General features: G+C 42.1%; 1 protein-coding gene across 3 annotated transcripts in view; it reads right to left on the reverse strand.

Annotated features, from left to right (window-relative positions):
- Window positions 1-20,586, reverse strand: part of USP34 (ubiquitin specific peptidase 34) — a 272,897-nt gene that overhangs the window by 155,643 nt on the left and 96,668 nt on the right. For 2 of the 3 annotated variants that reach the window (XM_048842772.2, XM_048842771.2), the window contains 6 exons: window positions 19,292-19,381; window positions 18,398-18,493; window positions 16,923-17,005; window positions 15,652-15,699; window positions 13,940-14,094; window positions 12,318-12,431 (listed from right to left, as the gene is read on the reverse strand). In XM_048842772.2, the coding sequence (XP_048698729.1) occupies window positions 12,318-12,431; window positions 13,940-14,094; window positions 15,652-15,699; window positions 16,923-17,005; window positions 18,398-18,493; window positions 19,292-19,381 (586 nt within the window). The remainder of the gene's footprint in view (window positions 1-12,317; window positions 12,432-13,939; window positions 14,095-15,651; window positions 15,700-16,922; window positions 17,006-18,397; window positions 18,494-19,291; window positions 19,382-20,586) is intronic. The other variant, XM_048842773.2, reaches the window with a different exon arrangement.

The following is a 20,586-nucleotide window of genomic DNA, read 5'->3' on the forward strand; positions in this document are numbered from 1 at the left end:
TCTTCCACAGAACAGATGCGACTTTGTCTATACAAAGTGCAAGCTGGTCTCCATACTGGAAGAGAAGGTTCAAGGTCTGGAGCAACAGGTATTGACCCTGTGTTGCATAAGAGAAACTGAAGATTTCCTAGACGGATGTCAGGATAGGCTTCTACGGGCACAAGGTTCTGAAGATTCAGAGCAGGCTGCACATCGGGGACAGAAGGATGGTGAAGAAATTTGGCATCATGTGACCTCCAGAAGAAAAAAGGTGAACGTCCATGTACCAGCAGGGCAGATACAGGTAAGTAACCGTTTTCATGTTCTCTCCACAAGTACTAATGCGGAGAGTGGACCAGATGATACGTCTGAGGGAAGGGAGCAGAAGGAGACTCTACCGATTGGAAGGCATGGGATGCACGGTTCCACGACCACCACTCCCAAGAGAAGGAGGCGGGTGGTGGTGGTCGGGGACTCTCTCCTCAGGAGACTGAGTAATCTATCTGCCGCCCCGACCGGGAAAACCGAGAAGTCTGCTGCTTGCCAGGAGCTAAGATTCGCAGATTCGCGATGTGACGGAGAGACTGCTGAGACTCATCAAGCCCTCAGATCGCTACCCCTTCCTGCTTCTTCATGTGGGCACCAATGATACTGCCAAGAATGACCTTGAACGGATCACTGCGGACTACGTGGCTCTGGGAAGAAGGATAAAGGAGTTTGAGGTGCAAGTGGTGTTCTCGTCCATCCTCCCCGTGGAAGGAAAAGGCCTGGGTAGAGACCGTTGAATCGTGGAAGTCAACGAATGGCTACGCAGGTGGTGTCGGAGAGAAGGCTTTGGATTCTTTGACCATGGGATGGTGTTCCAAGAAGGAGTGCTGGGCAGAGATGGGCTCCACCTAACGAAGAGAGGGAAGAGCATCTTCGCAAGCAGGCTGGCTAACCTAGTGAGGAGGGCTTTAAACTAGGTTCACTGGGGGAAGGAGACCAAAGCCCTGAGGTAAGTGGGGAAGTGGGATACTGGGAGGAGGCACGAGCAGGAGCACGTGAGAGGGGAGGGCTCCTGCCTCATACTGAGAAAGAGGGGCGATCAGCAGGTTACTTCAAGTGCCTATATACAAATGCACAAAGCCTGGGAAACAAGCAGGGAGAACTGGAAGTCCTGGCACAGTCAAGGAATTATGGTGTGATTGGAATAACAGAGACTTGGTGGGATAACTCACATGACTGGAGTACTGTCATGGAGATGTAAGCTGTTCAGGAAGGACAGGAAGGGCAGAAAAGGTGGGGGAGTTGCACTGTATGTAAGAGAGCAGTATGACTGCTCAGAGCTCAAGTATGAAACTGCAGAAAAACCTGAGAGTCTCTGGATTAAGTTTAGAAGTGTGAGTAACAAGGGTGATGTCGTGGTGGGAGTTTACTATAGACCACCAGACCAGGGGGATGAGGTGGACGAGGCTTTCTTCCGGCAACTCGCAGAAGTTACTAGATTGCAGGCCCTGGTTCTCATGGGAGACTTCAATCACCCTGATATCTGCTAGGAGAGCTATACAGCGGTGCTCAGGCAATCCAGGAAGTTTTTGGAAAATGTAGGGGACAATTTCCTGGTGCAAGTGCTGGAGGAACCAACTAGGGGCAGAGCTCTTCTTGACCTGCTGCTCACAAACCAGGAAGAATTAGTAGGGGAAGCAAAAGTGGATGGGAACCTGGGAGGGAGTGACCATGAAATGGTCGAGTTCAGGATCCTAACACAAGGAAGAAAGGAGAGTAGCAGAATACAGACCCTGGACTTCAGAAAAGCAGACTTTGACTTCCTCAGGGAACTGATCGGCAAGATCCCCTGGGAGAATAACATGAGGGGGAAAGGAGTCCTGGCTGTATTTTAAAGAATCCTTATTGAGGTTACAGGGACAAACCATCCCGATGTGTAGAAAGAATAGTAAATATGGCAGGCAACCAGCTTGGCTTAACAGTGAAATCCTTGTTGCTCTTAAATACAAAAAAGAAGCTTACAAGACGTGGAAGATTGGACAAATGACTAGGGATGAGTATAAAAATATTGCTCGGGCTTGCAGGAGTGAAATCAGGAAGGCCAAATCACACCTGGAGTTGCAGCTAGCAAGAGATGTTAAGAGTAACAAGAAGGGTTTCTTCAGGTATGTTAGCAACAAGAAGAAAGTCAAGGAAAGTGTGGGCCCCTTACTGAATGAGGGAGGCAACCTAGTGGCAGAGGATGTGGAAAAAGCTAATGTACTCAATGCTTTTTTTGCCTCTGTCTTCACGAACAAGGTCAGCTCCCAGACTACTGCACTGGGCAGCACAGCATGGGGAGAAGGTGATCAGCCCTCTGTGGAGAAAGAAGTGGTTCGGGACTATTTAGAAAAGCTGGACGAGCACAAGTCCATGGGGCCGGATGCGTTGCATCCGAGAGTGCTAAAGGAGTTGGCGGATGCCAACTGTCATTGGCCATTATCTTTGAAAACTCATGGCGATCGGGGGAGGTCCCAGGTGACTGGAAAAAGGCTAATGTAGTGCCCATCTTTAAAAAAGGGAAGAAGGAGGATCCTGGGAACTACAGGCCAGTCAGCTTCACCTCAGTCCCTGGAAAAATCATGGAGCAGGTCCTCAAGGAATCAATTCTGAAGCACTTACATGAGAGGAAAGTGATCAGGAACAGTCAGCATGGATTCACCAAGGGCAAGTCATGCCTGACTAATCTAATTGCCTTCTATGACGAGATAACTGGCTCTGTGGATGAAGGGAAAGCAGTGGACGTGTTGTTCCTTGACTTTAGCAAAGCTTTTGACACGGTCTCCCACAGTATTCTTGCCAGCAAGTTAAAGAAGTATGGGCTGGATGAATGGACTATAAGGTGGACAGAAAGCTGGCTAGATTGTCGGGCTCAAAGGGTAGTGATCAATGGCTCCATGTCTAGTTGGCAGCCGGTATCAAGTGGAGTGCCCCAGGGGTCGGTTTTGTTCAATATCTTCATAAATGATCTGGAGAATGGTGTGGATTGCACCCTCAGCAAGTTTGCAGATGACACTAAACTGGGAGAAGTGGTAGATACGCTAGAGGGCAGAGACAGGATACAGAGGGACCTAGACAAATTGGAGGATTGGGCCAAAAGAAATCTGATGAGGTTCAACAAGGACAAGTGCAGAGTCCTGCACTGAGGACGGAAGAATCCAATGCACCACTACAGACTAGGGACTGAATGGCTAGGCAGCAGCTCTGCAGAAAAGGACCTAGGGGTTACAGTGGACGAGAAGTTGGATATGAGTCAACAGTGTGCCCTTGTTGCCAAGAAGGCCAATGGCATTTTGGGATGTATAAGTAGGGGCATTGCCAGCAGATCGAGGGACGTGATCGTTCCCCTCTATTCAACATTGGTGAGGCCTCGTCTGGAGTACTATGTCCAGTTTTGGGCCCCACACTACAAGAAGGATGTGGAAAAATTGGAAAGAGTCCAGCGGAGGGCAACAAAAATGATTAGGGGATTGGAACACATGACTTATGACGAGAGGCTGAGGGAATTGGGGATGTTTAGTCTTCAGAAGAGAAGAATGAGGGGGGATTTGATAGCTGCTTTCAACTATCTGAAAGGGGGTTCCAAAGAGGATGGCTCTAGACTGTTCTCAGTGGTAGCAGATGACAGAACAAGGAGTAATGGTCTCAAGTTGCAGTGGGGGAGATTTAGGTTGGATATTAGGATAAACTTTTTCACTAAGAGGGTGGTGAAACACTGGAATGCGTTATCTAGGGAGGTGGTGGAATCTCCTTCCCTACAAGTTTTTAAGGTCAGGCTTGACAAAGCCCAGACTGGGATGATTTAGTCGGGGATCGGTCCTGCTTTGAGCAGGGGGTTGGACTAGATGACCTCCTGAGGTCCCTTCCAACCCTGATATTCTATGATTCTAAGTGTAGAGAGGTGGAAGAATATTACTTGTGTCCGAAAAGATTCCGCTTATGGTCTCCTCTTTCGGTGTGCCCTTAATGTTTATTTTTCTTCTTCCACAGATATCACTAGTGACCCTGAATGAGGATAGCCATAAAATGTTTTAAGTACCATTCTTCTGCCCTCTTTGATGTAGAAGGGAAAGTGGCCAGGGTCTGCCAAAGTTCCTGTGCTGGGCTGAGCACAGCCCCCACTAATGGGGAGGGCAATCCCAGTTGGAGTTAATTTCAGGATGTCAAAGAGCTTACAGAATATTACCTGGAATCACCAAGGTCTTGGGATCCAGAATCTCTTCAATCTGGGTCAATCTGTTCCAGGAGGTCCTGGAACACTCTTGAAATAGTCTGGTGGCAGTATTGTAGCTGTCGTCATTGCCTCAACCAGTGATGACAACTGCTGAAGCACCGCCAGTGCCATCTCAACCTGTTCAAAGAGACTGAAATCTGGCTCCAGCATGGAAGGTCTGGTTCATGATTCTGCTAGAACTTTTTAGTAAAAAGTGGGAGGGGGAATCTGCTTTGAGACAGGAGTAAAGGTAATCCCCAGTATGGGCAGGGCAGCATGTTGTACGGGTACTGGCTGGGTTGAGTTTGGCCAGTCCACTGCCACTTGTGTTTCATTTGTGGTGGAGCACTGAACAGGGAGCCCCCAGTATTTTCTGTTGGATCCTCTCCCAAACACAGGGGAGATGGCTCCCTGCTCGATGCTGGTGAGAACAAATGGCCAATGATCACAAGGAGCATATTTCCTTGAACAGAGGTGATAGAGTACGACATGATCTTGGTCCTAGGGGAGCCAGTGCCAACAATAGTCTCTATGCTGAGGATGTCTCAGGTGGGGATACACCCCCTCCAGTATATATGTTGTGGCAGTGATGGGTTCAATCCTTGGCACTAGAGCTGGAAGGTATAGATGTTGGCGTCAAGATCAGTATCAGGACATTCCTTCTGTGTGTTCTGCCAGCAGAGCTTGTCTTTCTTGTCCTTGAAGCCACAGAGGGCTTTGAGGTTGTGTCTCTGGGAAGACTGGTGTTTACGAACCTCCTGCTAAGATAGACCCATGTGATGTTGGAGCTTTATTTCTGCCTATGCTCTGTCTGGCCCTGCCTCTCAATGACTGTCTATGGTGTTGGGGGAATTGTCCAGGTCTGACAATACTGGACTGGTGTCAAGGCTGCTCGTGCCAGTGGATCTCGGTGCTTTCTTTGCTGCCTTTTTCCGCTACTGGACCACAGTGTGGGCTGCCTTCTCGAGGGGACACTAGCCAAGGGTGGTTTGGTAGTTTCAGTTTCCTCCAAATCAGCATAGACTGCTCTAGTAGAGGCAGTCTGAAATGAAGGTCTATGGACTTCGTTTCTGGAGGAAAAGGAGTGGCAAACTGAACATACATCTGGGATTCGGCTTTCCCCACAGCAATTATGTGGCCATCTGTAAGCAGGATAAGACCGTCACATGAAGAGCAGGGTTTGAATCCAGATATCTTAGGGTCTATCTACACTGCAATGTAAGCCTGGGCTCAGACTCAGGCTTCAACCCAAACCCCCTCTCCATCTACACACAAATCTCTCAGTCTTGGGCTCAAACCTAGGGTCCTAGGATCCTGCAGGGCTGAAGGGTTTGAGTCCGAGTCAAGCTGGGACCTAGGGTTCGAGCCCTATTGTTTTGCAGTGTTGACGCAGCCCTCCCCTCCCACCCCTCAACTTGAGTCCTGGAAATCCACCAAAAATATTCCACAATCCCATGAGTCAATTTCCTTTGTCCTCTCTAGCCCAAGAATCTCCACTTCACGGAAATGGAAGCAGACCATGTATACCAGCAAATAGCAAAGAGGTTAGCAGTGTTGCAAATTTCCCACCTTGTGACCAGCACAGGGAGCAGAGTAAGCAGCTCAAGATTGAGTAAAGGAAAACCAGGGACCAGAACCACAGGTAACTCACCAACATCATGCTCATTTTATGATGAGTTTGACTGGATGCTGAGCACTGCGCCAAAGCCAGAGCCCTGGTGGTGACCGATGACCTGGTCAGCCAGGATGGTGACCTGTTAGCCCCAGAATCCAGCATGGGGGCTGACAGGTGCGAGTGGCAGGCATCAAGTGAGAACAGAGAAGTGACTGTGTTGCTGAAACCGGTTCCAGAAAAGGCTCTGGGGCAAGAGCAGCAACAGAACATCCTGAGGCCTCACTCAGAGGAGCTGTTTGATACCCCACAAAGAACAGCCCGCTGCGCAGCCTGCAGCAGACACGGAAGGGACAGAAGCCACCCTTGAGTGCAGTAAGTTTCTGGCTCCATTTTAATGTTTATTAATACAGCAATGGGAGGGACTTCCGTTCTATGAACCAATGCAAAAGTTATTAGAAGCCCCAGCTAGCAGCTCATATCAGCTAACAGGATTCTATGCCACCAGTATCTCCCCCTCCCCTTCTCCCTCCTCCCTCCCACTGGAGTTCTAAATGGCAACCAGGAAATAAATGCAAACAGTAAAAATGCACTGAAAGTGAATTTTTATTTAAGAAGGTACAGATTTTTGCCAGGGCATGCCTGTTTTTTAAAAATAACCTTACACTGCCATGTCTGTAAGTACACCACTCTATAACCACTCAACGGTGTAATGAGCCGCCTGGAACCAGCGAACTGCAGAGGGGAGAGGTGGAAATGTTTTCCATTTACAAATCTAGTCTATTTCAGTTAAAGGTAGTCCATGCAGTCCATAGGTGACAACATCGTTTATGCCAAATTCAACCGGGGTTTGAAATTCTGTCCAGAAATGTGGCAGGGGAGAGGAGGGACGACGAGAAAGACACAGTCCCAGGTGCTGATAGCTGCAAACTTTTCCTGAAGCAGGAACTCCAGATAGGTAATCAGATCAGGGACGGGGGTATTTTCTAAGGCCATCCCAGTTGTTGACCAGCCCACTCCACTCAGAGATGCGTTGTTCAGTCATTATATGTTTGAATACTTCAGCTACATACATGGGAGGTTTCCCACCAGCAGCTTAAAATAACATCTCCCTCTCTGACAATTGGGCACTACAAGAACTATTATGTCCTCCAAAATGCAGAAGGCCTGAAATAGAAAAAACTTTTGTAGCATGGCCACTGATGGCACACACCCCAAACCCACGTAGTTCTTCAATTTTTAGAAAACAAAAAACAGATCTGAATTTTTAACTTACAATTGTCTCAGCACTTCTTTCGCTGAGATGAACCAGGCTGTGTCCAGGGAGCTTCTCTGGTATGAAGCATCCCTCTCATAATATACTGAAGTTCAGTTTTGAAAAGTAACTTTTCTGTGCTCCTGCACTGACCTATTTGAGACAACTACCCTTTGGGTCTTGTCCTGTTCCAGGCCCCATGACCTCTAGTGGCTGCAGTATCTCCACAGCTTGCCCACATGCAGTAGAAGTCTGGACCAACATACCTTCATGGACCATTCCAAGAGGAAGCATTTCCATGATGAACTTATGGCTGAAGCTCTGGAGAGGGTCAACAAGCAGTCCAGTACCAAAGAGACAGAGGGACATGGCTAGAGGAAAGGCATAGTGAGAGGCAAAAGGAAAGGTTCAGGCTGGATGCACAGCTTGAGGACAGGGTTTCAGCACGGGAGCAGGCACTTCGCCACCATTCCTGTTCCAGGAACTGCGAAGCAAGGGAAGAGGGCAGAGCTCAGCAGAAAGAACTGTTTGAATGACTCATATCACTAATGGCTGCAAGAGTCAACTGTGCAGTATCCCTAAGCATCTTGGAAAACTCTGTGGCTGGGTGTGGCCCATGCAATCGGGACAACAAGATCAGCTGGACAGAGCAACTTTGCCCCATGTAGCCCTCCATATTTACCCCATCCTCTTTAGATGCCTCCACCCCCTACCCCCCCTTGACAGCAAGAGCACAGCAAATAGGGAAGAAAGGGAAAGGAAAACAGAGATCATGCAACGGTAGGGGTTTTCTGTCATGTACATGGTTTCACTGTTTGCTTTTGTTCATGCACTTTGTTGGTGGTTTTGGTTTGGGGTTTTTGGGGATTTTTTGAAGGTTCTGTTGTTCCTGGTGTTTTGGAGTGGTAATGGCAGATGGCATGCCGGGCAATGGGTTATTGTTGTACTTTTCTTATACATGTTTATAAATAAAGCTTTTTATTTTATCAAAGAAGTGTATATTATCACTACATCACATCATACAATGTGTATTTAAAATAATAAAGGGAAACATATGATCAGGGACAATTAGGAATTAGTATGCAAACACTATTCCTTAATACATTTGTCTACATCAATCCATTCTTCAGTCACTTCCTTACATCAATCCAAACTGTGAATCAATGCCAGACCTCCCACCACGCTACATTTGATAAGTGGTCACGTCATTCATAAGTCGATTGCCATGTAGTCAACCCCCACCCCTCCCCAAGCACTGTAACTCCCCAAAATCTATGAGCCCCATATCCCTGCCACAAAAAGCACATTCATAAAGCTACCATTCTATACCACTGAAAGTGTAATTAACTTCTTTTGCCAGGGTCTCTGAAATCAGAGTACAGTTTCATATATCAAGGAAAAAAGGGGTACTCAGGGTACCCCAGAAAACCATGGGGACACGGACTCCATTTATGACACCATCATTTGGTGGGAATAGTGTCCCAGTCTGTCACAAATATAGACTCCAGAATGGGGGGGAAAAAAAACCTGGCATTGTGAACTTTCCCAGTACAACCCACATTTTTATTAATATGTCAACCTCTGTGGTCCATAAGACCTGCATAACAATGAAGTAGTACCCTTTGTGGTTTATGTACTCATGTGCTCTTTGAGAAGGGCAAACTATGGGCACATGAATTTCACCGATGGCCCTGGTGCAGTTTGGAAACCTCATTCTCTCAAAGCCAGCAGTTACTTCAGGAATATCAGTTATATCCGCTAATGCGGAGTAAACCATACACCTAATTGCCTCAAAAACCTCAGCCACCATTTTACCCACAGTCAACTTTCCAACATCAACTTGGTTGGCAATGGACATGTAGCAGTCTGAAGAGGCCAGGTTCTATAGGGTTACAGCAACCAACGAAGCAGGAACATCATCCTCATGCATACGGTCTTCACAGTGGAGGGTCTAGGTAAGCTGCTCACAAAGCTCCAGAAATGTAGCTTTCTTCATGTGAAAGTTCTGGATCAACTGCTGGTCATCTCAGCTCTGCAAGATGATGTGGTCCCACCAGTCTGTGTTTGTGACCGTGCTCCAGAAGCACTGGTCCTCATAGCACGCATCAGTGGCTGTGGGAAGTATCATAAGCAGCATCAGCCAGTTTGGGTCTGCCGTGTCTGTCTCCTCCGCCTCTTCCTTGTGCTCCATCATAGGCTCTGACAGATGCCTTTGGTGAGGTTACAAGACGCGATCAAAACGTCCACCAGCACCTGATGGAAGCTCTGCCTGTTTCCTGACACAGGAGTGAAAGCTCAAGCAGGAGAAGTTCTTCAAAAGACACCGTCCTCCACATTGCTGGGTATGGTAGCTGGGAGTGCACAGACCAAAATGACTGAATAGCCTGCCAACACATCCTACAGAGCAAAATTTCCTGAAACATGCATGGTGGACAGTCAAGTTTTCCTATAGAGCACCATCGTCAAAGCGCTGGACTGGCCACATTTCGGGAGGGAGTCTGGGATACGGTTGGTTTCACTTGGGCCTGCATGATGCAGTGTGGACTCCAGAACCCCAGGTTCGAGCTCAGGTTAGAAAATTCTTAACATAGGGTTAACAATCTGTGAAGATGCTCAAGCCCTGGGTTCACTAACCCAGGGTCAGCTGACTCGAGTCCCAATAACCCTGGGCTTACATTGCAATGTAGACATACCATTAGAGTCCGTCACGATGCATGGCAGTTAGTATTACACACCTGACCCCACTGTACAGGGGGTTTGTTGAACCAGGTCATGGTTTGGGGTTTTTTTGTTTTTTAAATCGGATTTGATTGTAGATTCTTGAAAAAAGGGGAACAAATTCTTCACAAGATGGTTTTGAAAATGAAGAGTAGCAAACACTAAAGACAGTAGCAGAATACACACCACGGAGCTCTCTCTCACTGCCAGGGGCAGCAAAAGGGAACTATCAGATGGTCATGGCCACTCTGCCTTTTATGCCCTCACATGTGAGCATGAGGCAGCACGCGCAGGCCCAGCAGCCATTGCTATTAAAAAGACTCCAATCTCACATGCTTGAGGCACATGCGTACTACAGTGGAATCCAAATTGACACATTCAAAGAACTAAAAATTATTATAAATAATTAAGTTTCTAATATACTATATATAGATTGCCAAAAATTAGATGGGCTTCATCAATGCAAGTGAAATATTTATATAATTTATATCATAATAAATATTTGCATCTTTCTTGTTTTATTTAAATAGTTCCTGAACTAGTTCTAGAACATTATTATTTACTACATCAGCAGCACAAAACACAACTTTCACTATGAGAAATTCAGCCTGGATACTTCATAAGAACAGTACCACTTTTGGTCTTAATATGTGCAACACTGTACATAAAAGACAATGTAAAGTACAGTAACCGAAAGTGAAATACCACCAATGATTAAAAATGTGTTTCATAAGCAAGCTCAACTATTTCTCCTCTTCTTTTTTTTTTTTTTTTTTTTTAAACAGTTTCCAACATGTTTAGTAGCTTTTAATATTTATGACAAGTGTTTCATATAAACATTTTGGGCCAGATTCTGACAGACTCTTACATATGTGCAGAGAAAGGTGGGGGGGAGAGGAAAAAGTACTCAAAAAAACTCCTCACTCTCTTTGCACCACACACACAAGCCTTGTCATAAATCACATTTCCTGACTTCGTAGTGCAGCGACTCGTCTCTGTTAGTGTTCTGGTGGGCAACCACCACCCAAAAGGAACACGGTCCTGTTCTCCTTCTGCATTAGTCTGCAAGGCAAGACCAGTATGCCAGGACTAGCATGCTACACCCAGTGAAAAGGTGTAGTAGCAGGCATGGAGGAATTCTACCAGCTGCTACAATTATATCATTATGGACTTTATCATTCCTGTGTGACAGTTTCATGCTGGAATGGTATGGAGTTGTCACATCCCAGACATCTCCAGGGGTCTCCAGGAGAAATTTTGTTTCCAGAAGGCTTATTTCCATTGGGATCGCCCCATCCAGTAGATAGGTTTACACCATCCCAACCCAGAACTGTGCCTAATAGGCATGACAGAACCTTTACTGATGTAATTGTGATGAATGACTTATTTTATTTTGTCTCTGATTTGTTACTGTTTGTATGCACTGTAAGTTATTTATTATTTAAAAGTATCTTCCACTGCAGAATAGCCACAAGCTATTTGTATTATCAGCATTAAAATCCCCCCTTCCCCACCCCCCAGCTTTTTTTTTTTTTTAAATCGTAGAGAGAAAGCGTATTTGTGAAATTCAGGACGCTAAATTTTCATCTTTCATAAATGGAAATACTTTCAGAGGAGACCTTAAAAACAGAGGTCCTGTCTGGCACACATGAACATTAAAGATCTCATGGCACTTGTTGCAAGAACAGAGGTTTGCATCAGTGAACTCAATCAAAATTTTCACATGCATATCCACACAGGCCCTCCCCACAGGATACTGTTCATCAGTGTATCAACTGGTTGCTAACGTCCACTTCAAATATGGTTTCTGAGGTGCTTTATGGTGTAAGAACACCTTAAGAATCTATCAGGGAGAGATGTTCTATCATCTACAGCATATTATATGAATATAAGATAGATTATATCATGACATATTTCTAATCAAAATGAATATGTTGTTAAGTCTGTGAAGATTATCATGTACTATGCATTTATTATTACTAAAGGTAAACATCACAAAGACCTATTCTGATTTACCTACCTAAACAAATTATTATTTAACACATTTCATTTATGGCCAGAGTGAGAAAACCCTGTAGACATGCACGGGCAGTAGGGAGTGGACAGAAGCAGCCTGCATTTTCTTTGTGGCCTCTCATCGATCCCCTACCCAGAGAAATTAGAAAACAACCCACATAACTGCAGTCCTTGCCAGGGGGCATAGAGAGGAGTCACAATCATAGTCCATTCCTCTCCACAACAGATGAAGAAGAGGAATGCAAGCATTAAGAAGTGGGGCATCACTCACAGTCCCCCATGCACCTAAAAACTTTGAGACCTATAGTTATTAGAGCTCTCACTAGAGTGGACTTCTGCATTGCCTCCAATACAGCGTTGTGATTTAATGCCACTTCATGATCAATACCTCTCACTAAATAAGGATATTAAGGATATTAAGATATAGCTAAAAACGTACAGAGAATTAACTTAATTTTAGGGAAGAAGGGAAATTGTAGCATGATGTCCATACTTACCTCTGAATTTGAGCCACCATCATATGCACTGGTAGCCAATCGGGCCAAGTTGCATAAATGTTGAAACAGGTTCAGACCAGTCATACTAATAGTTTCAGGTTTTAGCTGTGGCATCTAAATAAAATAAACATGCCTTAGTATGAAAAGAAAATTGACAATGATACAGATGACAATGATTTCAGGGCACTTATTCTCTCAAAACACACAATAACTTCACTACCACCCCAAAACAGAATTTAAAATTATAAGGTCAGTAAAGTTTTGTTTTAGCAAAAGATGTGAATCTCTTTGTACAGACAAAGCCACCAATGATGACAATCCTCCCCAATGGACCCCCCTTGAATTGGTGCTGGAAACTGTTTAGACTGGACAACATTTTCAGCACTGTAACATTAGCACTTAAACTGTTGTCATCAACAGGATAATTTGCTAACATACCTGACTCTTCAGGGTTTAAAAACAACTAGGGTACCTATGGACAATGGAATTGCATACCAAGATGTAACAGTCTTACTTTATATAATTAGCAGAGTACATAGAAAAAAAGATAATACATGGCCTACTGTAAGTTCCATTACAGTATGACCATTACCACATAAAACTAATTGATATATATTGTAAGTTTTGCTGAAGGTGAATGAAACAATTTGCTAAAGTGCAGGACTTTGTTGGAGTACATTCTGATTTGCACATAGAAGTGTGGCTAAAGAATTCTATGTATCAAAAGAAGGGAAAAATTCTACTTTTCAGCCTTGTATTTGTAATTTCCAAGTATATCATCAGGGGAATATAATTTTATTTTACTGGATTGAAGTAACATGGTTCAAATTAAACGCTCCATCCTGGACACGAAATCTTTAGTTATCAATTTGATTATCTGAGAAAACATACTTCCTACTTTACAAACTGAAGAGAGAGGGAGTGAGAAGTCTAATGTAAAAATAGATTAAATTGGGGGGTTAAGAAAAGGGAAATGACATTCTCCCCCTTCTCCCACCCCCTACTTAAATAAAGAGGGATACACAATCCATGCTGTATACCAAGGAAGAAAAGGGACAGAAAGTCACTAGCAAAAAAGGTTTTCAATGGCTGATTACTATGCAATTAGTAATCCTGCTCCATGTGATAAACCAGAATAGTCACGGTTTTAGCAAAGGGAGTGGGTGTGTCAGAAAGAAGGGTGGCAGACAACAGGTATCTTCCCTCAAAGTCAGTGGAGCAGTAACAGTCAATTTGCAGCCACTACTAAAATCCTAAGCCTTCTGCTGCTCCTGTACCTCCACTCCACAGAAGGCAAGAACAGTAGATCCATATACTGGCAAACCTCCCCTTCCCGCAGCTTGGCTCTGGTCTGTCCCGAAACCCGACTCCATCGAGATGCACAGAGAGACACTGCCGACTAGAAATCTAAGACAGGCAGAGGGGATGGGATGGACACCTGAATAGGATTCCCCTCCACCTCACAATGCAGAAGAATAGTTCCATTGCACCTGGCACCTACCATTGCTGCAGAAAGGGCAGGATTTCCCACAGAAGTAACTTTAAATATATTAAAATCACTTTGATACAGAAAAAAAAATTTAAACTCGAATGAAGTTCAATTAAAAACTGTTTTCATATACCTTTTCTAAGAAAAGATGCTTGTAGGTTTCCATTCCCATAGCATGCTGATCTTTACTTCGTACTTGATTTAAGAACCAGTGTAATGCATCATCATAGCACTCAGAATCTTCTACTAAACAATGCCATAAAATGTCGACTTGTTCTAAACTCAACCCTAGAAATAAAATGTTGTAAATGCTTCTTTATAATGTCATATAAATTTGCATATTCTATCTAAAACAGGACAAGAGGTAGAAAAGGCATAAAACCCTTTGTCAGGATGATAAGTTTTAAAAATATGTCTAGCAGCAGAACCACCTTTTATCTCCCATATGTAGCAATCAACGGACAAGCATTTCTCTCTCTGGCATTTTTGTGCAGCGTGGAACTGAGTAGTTGCCATGGCTTTTTGTCCTTGATGATGTGAATATCCATACAAACACACTCAGGATTTCATTCCTATCAAACCGCAGGAGGTTTCTCACTTTATACATGTGTTTAGACACATTCTGGACTTCATTTTTGACTTGGAAATGGAGCTAGTGGTTAAGAATTATATATCACGATTTGATTGTTACCTCCTTCAAGGGGAGATCAATAAGCCACTTAGCTCTCATCAAAGCACTGGACTTCATTGGTTTGCACTCAGAAACTGGTGTTCCTGGTTAGGCTGCAGATTTCTTCAAGGGAGATCACTGTGGACTATTTTATCAATGGCACTGTAGGACATTATACTAATTTTTTGCCCTTGACTATTGATATTATGGCTCCTAAATACCCCTCTATTTATGCCATCCTGAGGTCACCTTGATTCAGAGACAACCTATAACAGATGAACTATAAGGGGAAAGAGTCTAGCGTGCCTTTGGTGGAAACTGAACTTGGAGTACGACCAACTGAGGCACAGAGAAATTGTGAGGTTCTGTGCCATACTGACAGCTAAGTAACCTTTCTTTTCTTACATCATGGTACCAATGAAGTCTTGATCAGCACAACAATTCTAAAAGTAAACAGTCTATTTATCCACAAGAACTCACTCACAATTAATATTTTCTCTATTTTAGGAATTTTCTATCTATTGTACTGCATGGACAAAATCAAAGAGATTATGGCAGCACAGCCATACCAGCAGGTGGCAATAATAGTAATATCGTCTTGAATTTTGGTTACTTTTGATGATGCAGATTCTGGAGGTACTTGGAAAGCTGCAGCCTACACACTGTTAGCTGGAACCACATGGCTACTAAAAGCATGATTTGACAAAAATGAGTGGTTGACTAAGTATCGCTTGTTACTGACAGTCTCACTAACTACTATCTTACCTCTAACTCTAATCTTTGTGGCAAAGCAACTGCAGAACCACCTAGAGTCCTCATATTTTCTTCACCCCTGTAAACTGGTATTAGGCCTGGGGATGATACAGACCCTCTATGTTGGTAGCAGTAGATTTTACATTTAAAAAAATCAAATTAGTTTAAATTAAAACAAAGTTAACTTTAGGAGAGTGTACTACTAAACCTGCAGAAGCCTGAAGGATTAGTTATGCTATGCAGCAGATCTTATCATCCATCAGAGGCTGCCTCATCCAAACACGATAAACAGAGTACTGGACAGCCAAGTGGGATATCTGGAGTATTTTTAATGCTTAATCTTGACTGTTCATACTAGAAAAGAAATTACTACAGGAATTTCTAGGCTTATTCACTATTTGGAAGCCGTAGCATGTTCTTACTGTTCATTTTCATTTGCTGTTGTGTATGGAGTTGCATTTTCTTTGGTGCTGTTAGAAAGAGAAGGCCAATAATTAGTATATCTCCCTTCCTCTCTTTCTTGCTGCTGAAACACCTTGTTCACATCTGACCAGGTGCTTCTAATGTGCTCATCAGCAAGTTCCAACAAAATTATGCAATACAATTAATTAGACCGAATGATTATTCTCCAGCCTTTCCTTATGTTATCACACGGAAGTGGAAGTTTATTTAATTAATTATTGTGATTGTATTAATTTTCTTCAGGGAAGTAGTGCCAACACTTCAATCTCATATTCCAGATTCTCTTTGTATGCATCTGTTTCCAGCTGCCACGTTAACTTCTTGGTTTTGCTATACTGTAATAGTGTGCAAGTATTCTGTGAAGTGCTCCTTGATCTCAATCTTCTATTGAAAATCGAACTTTGCTGCTAAATAAATTCCCCCCAGGCCTGCTTTTCCTCTGAATGGATACATGAGCAGCATGTTTGTCCTTCATACTTAATCCAGTCACGTATACTTTAGTTTAAGTGCCATAACTTCATTAGAATCAGTGTTCACTGATTGTTGTTCTAACTCAATAAACTAATGTCATTACAGGAATTAAATTTGTATACTGATCATTTTCATTCTAAAATATTATTTAATTGTCCCCAAATATTACCATTATTTAGCACACAAGACATTATTCCAGAAAACCATTTGTAAGCTACATTATTAACACACAAAAATAAAAAACATTTTTGCACTCATATTGCACTTTCCATCCTGTAATCACTGGGCAGCAGGATATGGAGTGACCTGGCCCCAACCCACTCGGCTCGTGCTGGGGGGCGGTTTCCCCCTGCCCCCCAAGCCAGCTCCTGCCCCCCACAGACCTTTGGCGCAGCCCCCCTCTGCCCCCCTGCAGAGACCTGAGGACACACACACCGCCACAGGGGGGCTGCATAGGGCACCACAATGTCTAGGGACGGCCCTGCCCATTTGTAAGAAAACTGACGCTCAGTGAAGTTAAATGACATGACCAAGCGAAGCTGGGAATAGAATCCAAAAGTTCTGATCTCCAGTTCTGTGCTTTACCTACAAGACTGTCCTCCGCTTAAAGTACAGCGTTTTAGATTAACCCTTGATATTGTGATTTTAAAAAAAATATGGTCATATTAATTCAAAAAATAATCAAATTGTTAAAATATAGATGTGTTTAATTGTAAAATTCAAGGGATATTAATTATCAGGTAATATAAAAAAAACTTACTGAAATGATCTGGTGATCCAAGAGTTGAAAAAACACATGTCAAAAACTGAAGACGCACTTGAACTTCTGCACTGTGGCTGTACCTACATGTGAATATTTTTTTTTAAATAAAACATATTTTTAATTCATTTGCAAATGTTTAATTACTTATATCAATCCTTCTCCATCCCTACACACACACACAAACTTGAGCAAACATAAGAACATAATTTCTCATTAATTTTTTAAAACTACTTTCAAAACTTCAAACTAAGTTCAAAAAGTAATGTAAACCCCACTCATACAGATTGTAGAACAATACAAAATAATAGGAAAAAGAGAACAGGGGGGCAATAGGTGAGTTTTGTGTGTACTTTATGCACCTTTAGTAGGACCTGTATCTGCTCAGCACCATGCAGAATGGCGCCTTCACTAAGTTTCTAATACACCTGCAAAATGCTCAGAAATGTCTGAGCTTCCAATCATTGCATAAAGATGAATTACTCTTCTTTCAGCAATCTTTGCAAGTGCTGCCTAGAAATTTAAACTATATTCCCCACCTATTATGAGATGCAGGTTTAATGAACGTAAATGAGAAGAATGGAACAATATATGACCTAATTTTCAACAATGAACTATTTCAGATAAAAAGCTAAATTTTCAGTCAGCTTCAAACCAGCCTTTAAAATTGTAACTAATCGCACAGATCTCTAACTATGGGATTTGCATGTGCAGATGAAGGTTTTTGTGAAGCTGAAAATTAGACCCTAATTGAAAGCTAAACTTTTCAAAGTTTGCCTGTGGATGCCTAAAGTTAGGCACCTATATCAATATATAGATACATAAATAAAAGTGACCTGATTTTCATAGATGCAGAACTTGTGAGTTGCAAGTGCTCAGCACTGCTATAAATTAGGCAACTTTTAACTGGGTTTAAAAATAGACGTAGGTACCTAATGTTAGGCACCCAGGTTAGAAAATGGGCACTAAAGTTTTAGCACTTGAAGCTAACTGTACTGTCTTAATGAGATTTTATAGCAGAAGGAAAATTAGTAGAAACACCTTAAAGGTTTTTAAATAAACTAATTTAGATGCCTTTGATCAATTTCTGTAAAGAAATCTTTACCTTATATCAGTAAATGTAAACATTCAAAGCAATAATGATTAATAAGGATCACTCTTAGAAAGAATTAAAAAGATTAACGTGTTTTTAAAATTAAAGGCAGATATGTAACATGCTAATATGAGACACAAAGGATGATCTTATTAAAATCAGTCTATAAATATCTGGCTGAAGACATAATACGGTTGCAGCAAGTCTTCCTACTGCTCATCTTTCTTGCACCTACATTTCCCCAACAAGAGTTATTAATTATTATAATAAAAAGAGAATTGTCTCAGAAGAAATTGCCATAAGGACAAGAACAGAAAAATTAGTTTAAAATTATATAATTATATTCAATACTCACAAAATCAGATGCATACACTATACTTACAATGCATGTTTATGTCGTCCTTCCCTCACTGCTTGAATGTAGTGTATCAAATTATCAAAGAAGAGTTTCATCATATTAAGTTCTTTTTCTGCCCACCTGTGCAATTTAAAGGGAAAAAATATTTTGCTTAAGTGAGAAATATATTGTAGGAAAATTCATATGCAAATTAACAAAGCTAACAATGCACTTTCCATATGCCTGGAGGTGTGCCTCATCACTTATAGAATCTTGAAAAGTCTCCACAATGTTTCTCTGCTCTGTCTTCTCACCCTTAAGGCTCCATAGTGTGGCCATCATTTTCTGGCCTAGGACTAACAGATGGAACTTCCTTCAGAGCCTATCAACACTGCTCTTTAAGGCTCTGATTCAGCAAAGTATTTAAGTGTCTAACTTTAAGAACATCAATAGCAGTTCCAATGACAAACTATATTTTAGCCAAATATTTATAGACCAATTTTAAGATCTTCAATGGGACTACTCACATGCTTAAAAGTTAGTATGTGTTTATGTACTTTGCTGAATAAAGGTCTAAATGGCTACAGGAATTGCTGATGAGTGACATAATGCACTACCCTTCCAAAAAACCCAGGTGTGCTTCCTCTGCAGCACTCAAAACTTCTGCCAGTTCAGGGACCAAAAACTGAACCTGATTTTCCCCTAAGGCAGAACAGCACTACACAGCCTCGACTTTTCATCAGGAACTAAAGACATCAAACTCATTTCATATAGGCCACCAGATGGTAATGACTTTGAGTAATAATCAGTCTGAGACTTGGACCAGATTTGAATGTGTTATCTAGATGTGAAAGGCTCTTTATCCTATCAACAGCCCTTTGGCAATCATCACTTTCCTTTTTTTGGGGGGTGTAGGTGAGAGAAGGTACTTTTACTTACATTGTTATCCAATGTGTATCATAACTGCTCCCAAATTGCTGAAAGGTACCAAATAACTTTGGAAGAAGACGAAGTGAAACTACTACAGATCTAAAGGGAGGAAAAAAGAAATAACTGGAATATGATTTTGTAAATTAAAATCACTGACAGTATTTAAAGTTATTGTCAAGGGTGCATGCGCTTCACTGACAAATTCACTTTCAATTGAAAGTATTGGGCAGATTTGGGTGAAGTCCACCTTTGTATGTACCCCTCTCATGAACACAATTTGGAGTGTGAATATTATAAATATTTATATATAATAATACTTTACGTACAATATTGCTCTCAAGTATAAAATAAAATAGTATTCACTTTGTTCATTCTAGAAGTCTGATATTTCAAAAGATTATGCCAAATACACATTCATTAATATATTGGATTATCATGCTAAGAGGATATATATTTTCTTTTGAAATTTCAGCAAAATAGGTCATAGATATGTATATGTAGGTTGTGGGTGCACACCTGAGGAGCAGGCAAAAAACAAGGCTAATTGCTGAAAACTTCAACAACCCAAGAAGTGCCCCAATGGCCTAATGTTGCACACTGCTGTTTGGTGTGCTGAATTATATTTCATTTTTAAAAACAATTATAAGAGGTTTATATAATGCGTCTAATACTAAAAAAAAACAGTTCCTAATAAAAATGGTAACAGAACATAACAGGGAAGTGATTGCAGCCATTGTTTCCCTACAGCTTGGTCACCTATTTCACCTGAATTAGTTTTTATTTATGCTGAGCTTCAGACAGAATATAAATGAATAATGTGCTAGACTTACATGCCTAGGACATACAGCACCACTGCAGACCCCTAGTTGGGGCAAGGAATGGCCCAGAGGATCTCCATTTACATACTGAAGCTAAAATAATTCTCCATTTAAGCATCTTATTTGATATCTTTGCAGTAGATCTGCTTGAAGAATTTAGCTCTAAGACTGAAATCACCGACCCTTAACTGGTTTGTTAAGGGCCCTAGATAGTCAGATCTATGGCTGTGTTTGTGTCATAACCACATCTGTCATGACAAATACTATGCACCATAAATCATGGTGTTAGTAAATCAGTTAGCCCACTATGAGCAAGATTCCGCTATGAAGTTTTATCAGTTTGGTTCTGGATTACCATATTGGAGATTAACCTGTTTCTTTAAGTAGTTTAAACTATTAATTATTACAAAGCTATTTCAAATAATTTTTATTACAAAATAAAAGTTATTTTGCACAAAATAATGTGAGCCTGAACTTCATAATGTC

This window comes from Caretta caretta, chromosome 3 (genome assembly GCF_965140235.1).
Source record: "Caretta caretta isolate rCarCar2 chromosome 3, rCarCar1.hap1, whole genome shotgun sequence".
NCBI classification, from domain to species: Eukaryota; Metazoa; Chordata; order Testudines; family Cheloniidae; genus Caretta; species Caretta caretta.